Genomic DNA, 6,941 nt, shown 5'->3' with positions numbered 1-6,941 from the left:
CACACTACCCATTTCCTGCCTGTGTCTTTAAACCATGCCTGGCTCACCATAATCCTCTGTGTGGGTGCTGTTGAGCCTGAAGTATTGTATGACATTCCAAGCCTGGGCTGGCAAGGAAACACAGAGACACTGACAGTCAAGGATACCAAAAATCCATGTAAATATTACTAAGATCAAAGGCAAGATTTTAAAAATCTATAATTAAATGCCATGTTTCTCACTGATGTGGACTGTTGCAGTAGTTGCTCCACTCTCTTAAATCCAAGCCCTGGATGTTAATCCAACGGTTCTGCATATCATCCTGTTTGCTGTGTAACACATTCAAAATGGAGAACTCAGTCTGAATCTTCCAAAGGCCAGAGTATTTGAATTTAGTCAGCTTTAGGAGTCTACCTTTTATACTGTTCCATCTTATTTTTAAAATGGGTCAAATTTATCTCAAGAGATGTTTGGCCTCATTCTGCTTAACTTATTCTTATGTCTCAGCAGTTCTGTTAAGAAAAGACTCCTTGTCTTCAAATAGTTTTGTCTCTAATGTAAAGTGACATTATTTCTGTGGAGGAACACTGAAAATTTTACTGGATATTTGTATTCTAAGGGAAAAATTAGTAGTCAGAGACCTCTGTGCATTTGACTAATCAAATATGGGTCATCATCCATTTGCTTGGAAGTCAAAGGAACTAATTTCCTTATTTGGAGTAGTAATGCATGTAGCTATTTTCTATGACCGCATTATTGCAGTCGAAGGCAAAGAAAATATCTTAACTCCTAGGTCTTTTCCCTGGCAATTTGCTACCTTTTCACTTCTATTTCCCTCTGTGTTTCTGGTCCTGTCCCTCCCTAAGTGGTTCCTTCCCTCATTCTGATCTTCTTGAACTCATTCTAGCCTAGTTTATTATTACAAAGCTGAACTCTCTTACCCTGACTCATAGGTGTTGGTGGAGGGTCAGTGTGTTTGATGCCTGTCCTTTCCATGGTGCTGACCAAAGACCCCAAGTGCTTGTATTTGCTGGTGTGTGATGAGAAATGTTCCTCTGAACTGCTATGAATTTATTCTTTCCAGATTTACGTGTGATGATGTTGACTTCAACTTGCGTGCCCACAGTGCTGGCCTTCTCATCTGTCGGTTCAATCACTTCAGCGTCATGAAAAAGCAAATTGCAGTAGGAGGACAGCGATCCTTCCACATTAAGTCTAAGGTGGGAACTGAGACCTCTGTTTTGTTGTTGTTAAAATTCTGATTTCCTTTTCTGAACCCTGTAACCAGGAGAGCTGAGGTATTTTGGTGCATCGCCAGTTGCCAGTAATGGGGTATGTCTGCCATGTGGGGTTTTTAAAAAAAATTATTCCTGAAATCCACAATATTCTTGGCATAAATGCACCTTTCTGTAATAATTTTCCTTTGAAACTTTTAAAAAATCTAAAGTGTCTCTTTATGATCCAAGTAACCATTCACTATAAGTTTTTCATCTATGGCTATGGAATTGCTCATCTTCATATGCCTTCAGATGTAGGAGTACTTTGCGTTCAAAGAAGAAACCTCAAATACTCTATAAATACAAATATAATTATGTGAAACTCTGAAAGCTTTTTGGTAGCAGATATTTTTGTCTGAATGACTTTGCTTCTTATATAAATCTTAGATTTGTAAGATAGAGATATATTTTATACAAACTAAAATTCAGATAAGCATTGATCAGGATTGATCTGTACCAGAAATATTTTTCCCTCATAGGTATCTGACACTCCAGTTTCAATCTCCCCTGCTCAATACATTTGTGCTCCTGACAGCAAGCATACCTTCCTGGCAGCACCTGCTCAGCTGCTCCTTGAAAAATACCTCCAGTTTCACAGCCATCGCTTCTTCCCTCTCTCACTGAAGAATTATAGCCATCCTGTGCTATCTGTGGACTGTTACCTTAACTTAGGACCACAGGTACTAAACAAAATAATCTTCAAGCAGCTCTAGAAATGTATAGACTATGTTTTGTATGAGTTCATTGATGGATTCCTTAATAATAGTTACGCAGCCTTTGAAGAATCAGGTACAAGTTTCCTATAATGTTAAAATAAAATTTTTAGTCCCACAGAGATACATGAAGAGAGTATTGTACATATGAGAATACATGGAGAACAATACCAGAGTTGTCCTAAATACTAATATAGTCTGTGAATTATATTAGATTCTGAATTAGCACAGAGCACATTTTTCCTCAAGAAGTGTTTTCTCAGTCTGCTATTATTTGGCCCTTCCTACAGCAAATTTCTTCCACAAGAGTGTTTTACAAATGCTAGCTATCCCTTAGAAAGCACTTCTAAATACAAATGTTTTGGTTCACTTTTGACTGATAACCTGAGACAGAGAAGCAAATACCAAGAAAACAGTCAGAATGGGAGAAGCCGACATTAGATCTCAGGAGCTGTTGGCTTTCTCTGATGAGCTTGGTTGTAAAGCCAAGGTCATACTTAAAGGAGCTTGGTTGTAAAGCCAAGGTCATACTTAAAGGTAGGTTGGATAGAAGTGTGATACTAAGATTGTTGTTCAGAAGAGATAAACTGTTTTTACCTTTTCACCTGACTTGAATACTAAATTAAATTCAATCTTGCTGGTTTCACTAAACTTCTTTACCAAGACAGCTGTGTAATAATCTTCCCATATATGTGGCTCCCTGAACATTTTGAATTATATCTTTTAATTTCCTTTCTGGCTGAGTTCTTACAGGTCCATGTTCCCACCATGTTTGGAAAAAAAAAAACCCAACCTCTGTGGAAGGGCATTGTACTGTTACTGTCTTCATCCATTGCATCCTTTCTGCTCTAACTAATTCAGCACATGAAATGTTCAACATGAGTTCAATTTGGTTCTGGAATTGTTACCTGATCTGGAATATGATACAATAGGGTTGAAGGAATATGTATAAATGTAGTCATCCTGGGCCAGAACCTCACTGCTGTGAGTTAACCTTGCTCCACTGAATCACTGTGATTTATGCTAAATGAGGGTCTTCCCCAACTAAGTAGTACAATGACACTTTGGAGAAAAGGCCTTGCCTTGTGTGGAATATTCCTTAATTTAAATGTATAAATCCAGAAAGAGTGCTATAAATATTCGCAGTTCCTAGCAGATTTGGGGAGTAGCCATAAAAGCAAACTAGAGAAGAGGAAACCTTGCACATTTATGTATATGCACAACTCTATTGACTTGAGTAATCCTATTGTAATGTAAATGAAATTAGACATTTCCAAATGTTTTTATTTGTGTTACTATATTTACTCATATGTAGATAAACTCTTCTGGGCAGGTCACAGCTTTATGGCTGTGGGGAACTAATGTTACTACAGCTTTCAAAGCCTATCAGATCTAAACTTTTTGATAATAATAGTGATGAATAGTAATAACTAATACATACCTATGAATAGTGCTTTTATCTAAATTTTTAATATTTAGAGGGATGTTTAGGAAGGAACTATAACGATCACAATATTTGGAGCTGGAAAGCAAGTCTGAATTTGAATCAGGTGCAAATACTGAAAGCTTGATATCAAACTTTACCTTTATATAGAAGTTTGAAAAATGTTAATTTTTTTTCCTCCCTCTCCCAATCAGATTGCAGTTTCCTACGTGAGTTCTCGGCCTCACTCTCTGAATATCAGTTCCTCTGGTTTGACATTCAGTGGTCTCCTGCTATACCTCTGTGACTCCTTTGTTGTAGCTAGCTTTTTGAAGAAGTTTCATTTTCTTAAAGGTGAGCTGCAATAATTTTATTACAGATAATTATATGATAAGTTCTCTGGGAACCTTGGGAAAATGTATTTTATATGAAAAAATACATGTATATATATGTATATGCAAGTATCTATATTTGTCTTTGTACATCCCACCCATCTTTTATGCTTGATCGTGTTGGCTCTGTACTGTAGTAAACTAGTATATAACAGTGTTATAAGTTCTTCAGATTTCTAAATGGGGAGGAATGTTAGATCTATATCATTATTCCTAGTGTATTTGCATAACTCCTTACTTCATGTTTAAAAACTGAACCTTTAAGATTTATGTATGAAACATTCATGTATTTTGTTCTTGCAGATTTTCTAATTTTCGATAGAAAATGGGTGATGGACAAGCCTCCATCAAAATCTATTTGCTATCCTTGAAAATAGAAGCTGGGTCATTTAAAATTTATTCCTAATAATCAGTTTCTCCATGTAGTCCGTATGATGGTGGATAGCAGTGGAGACAAATAACTTCCATTTGTATTGCAGGCAGTCACACTGCAAACATTTTTCATATTGTTCTGCTACTATATCTTAGGCATTTAGCACTCTGGGGATTTGTTTTACTCACAGCTATAACTGTCGCTGGAGGAAGAACACCATGGCAAAGTAGTAATGAATTGCTGTGTTCTCTGTTGCAGTTAATACAGTTTCATGTAGGTATGTGTAGCAAAGTGCAAATTGGGGTAGACAGTGCTTTTGCCTGCACACGCCACTGAAGCCACATGAGTGCCAGTGTCTATGCTCATTCTGGAGCAGTGTTCACATTTTAATCAGCCTGTAGTTTCTCTAGCAAGACTAGCAGAGTAACTAAATGAAATCAGTGCTTTTGTACTGCATTTTTTGAGTGACCAGAGGCTATAAATCAGTTTCATTTTGCATAAACTGGACAATTTTTATAGCATGTAGCACAAAGTGTATTTGATTCGAAATTTCTCCATCTCCCTTGGCAGTCCACTTGATTTTCTAACCCACCACATGAGCATTAAACACTGCACGACTGTCTGTCTTGTTTCTTTTTATTATATTCTCAGCTTTTTTGTGTCTTGGGCATTTCCACTTACCTCACCGTCTCTCATTCAGATTACTGAATGCTGGCGAGGTAATTATTTCCTCTTAATTGAGCACTTTCCTCAGAAGCCAGGAAATCATGCATGCAAGTTTAAATGGTATCACCATGCCGGTTGAGACAATTGATATTGTTTACTAAAATATTATATTTCTTACTTTGGCATTCTGGATTTACTTGTGTCCTTAGCCATACATTCTTCTTTGCCAGCATGTTAGCTTAGCAATCTGAAAAGAACTAAAGTTTGTGATTAGTTTTAAGGACATGTTTAGACCATTTCTGGTTAGCAAAGCACAAACAGCTTAGTCAGCCGTCATGGTGACTGACTTGTGGTGTGTTTTGCTGAGTGAGAGTTTCACTCAGCAAGGTAATGATCAGTAGGGCTAGAACAGTAATGGACATAGGACTTTACCTTGTTTTCTGCCAGGACCCATCACCACCTCCTTAGACCTGACAGTTTTACCCTTCCTTACCCTAAAGAGTAGGTAAGGTATTGTTAGTTCTCTTTACTAGATGAATACTAGATACCTCAAGTCACACAAGAAGATCCTGATGAATAGGGAGCTGAACATAGCTCTCTTCAGTCCTACAAGAGTGTCTTAATTTTCTCCCAAGCCCATTTGTAACTCCTCTTGTGAAGGTGCTGGAGTTTTACATGCTAAGGGGTGGGGAGAGCTGGGTGATCTGGAAACAAAGGGGATACTCACATGGGGTTTTTTTTAACTGTTTGCTTAGGTGCTACCCTGTGTGTGATTTGTCAAGATCGCAATTCTCTTCGCCAGACTGTTGTCCGGCTAGAGCTGGAAGACGAATGGCAGTTCCGGCTGCGGGATGAATTCCAGACTGCCAATGCAAAAGAAGACAGGCCACTTTTCTTCCTGACTGGACGACATATTTAATTGAAAAGAGACATATTTCCTGCATGATACAAGAGACTAATTACCAACATCTCATGAAATAACTTTTGAGAGGCTCTGCTTTCTGAACAGAAACAGAAGTTATCCATTGTTTATTAGAATGATATCTAATCAGACAATTTACACTCATATTTCCAAACATTGAAGTGACTTTTCTAATTTAATTGTCTGGTGGAAGTCATTCCTAATTCCTGGGAGAGACACAGAAACTTACTACTCTGCATAGCAGAAGTAATTTTGGATCAGAAGGAAGGTCGATGAGTGCACTTCTTCTGTGATAAAAAAAGACCATATGCAAGTTCATAAGCAAGAGTTTTAGAAAACTTTTTGTATGTTCCAGAAATAGGAGATGTAAATTCAGGGGCAGATTTTGTTTTACAAGTCTTATTTATCTAACAGTGGGCACAAGGCAACAGGAATTGTTACAGTTTTGTAGTATTTCACTACTGATTGATCCAGGTAGGCTTTTTACATGAAGATTTGTAAAGTAAATTTCTTTAATAGTGGGAACTCAGTTGGAGCCTTAATTTTTGGGACAGGTGCCATACTGGAGAGTTTTACTCTACAGGACTCTTGGGACTGAAGAATAAGTATATGTCTGGTTTTATTAACATAAGGAAGAGAGTCAAGAAAGTAGATTCTAAAATGAGATCTGAACATTTAAACCTGAAACTGAAATTACCTGCAGTAACTGAAGAGATCAAACGGTGAGACTGACCTGCAAGTGACTTATTACATCTAGAACACTGGTGTTTTCTGGTTTCTGATTAAATTCTTGCACTAGCTACAGACTTCAAGCTGGGCCCAGTGCACTCAAGACAGCAGATGAGATGGTGCTGAGACACTCACAATACACTTTCTGGGGATATTTTCTTGCCAAGGTGCTTCAAAAGACTGAGAAAATGGAGACTACATCTCTGAGGAATTCAGGTGGAAATCTAAAAACATGTTTTAGAGTGGCACCAGGCATCTTGATATTTTGTACGGTCTAAATGTGAAGTCAGTAATCATGGTGTTTGTCTAGGTCTTTTGGAAAAATTCTCTGAGTTGCAAATTTTCTGTTTGTCTTTATATAAGTAATGTTAACTTCACTCAGTCCAGGTGCAGGATTGATGAGTATAGACATTATCAGAAGACATCTAATATTTGGACAGTCCTTTCTTGCTGGATACACCAATGCG

The 6,941-nt window shown here is 37.5% G+C and overlaps 1 protein-coding gene across 3 annotated transcripts in view; it reads left to right on the top strand.

Moving 5' to 3' along the window:
* Positions 1-5,858, top strand: part of GREB1 (growth regulating estrogen receptor binding 1) — a 59,647-nt gene extending 53,789 nt beyond the window's left edge. For 2 of the 3 annotated variants that reach the window (XM_010172003.2, XM_029085958.1), the window contains exons 29-32: positions 1,064-1,199; positions 1,736-1,936; positions 3,608-3,746; positions 5,579-5,742. In XM_010172003.2, the coding sequence (XP_010170305.1) occupies positions 1,064-1,199; positions 1,736-1,936; positions 3,608-3,746; positions 5,579-5,742 (640 nt within the window). Of the gene's footprint in view, positions 1-1,063; positions 1,200-1,735; positions 1,937-3,607; positions 3,747-5,578 lie in introns of all 3 variants that reach the window. The other variant, XM_029085957.1, reaches the window with a different exon arrangement.
* The last annotated feature ends 1,083 nt before the right edge of the window (positions 5,859-6,941 follow it).

This window comes from Antrostomus carolinensis, unplaced genomic scaffold (assembly GCF_000700745.2).
Source record: "Antrostomus carolinensis isolate BGI_N321 unplaced genomic scaffold, ASM70074v2 scaffold1527, whole genome shotgun sequence".
NCBI lineage: Eukaryota > Metazoa > Chordata > Aves > Caprimulgiformes > Caprimulgidae > Antrostomus > Antrostomus carolinensis.
The sequence above is the reverse complement of the archived record's forward strand: the minus strand, read 5'-3'. Positions and strand labels throughout refer to the sequence as shown.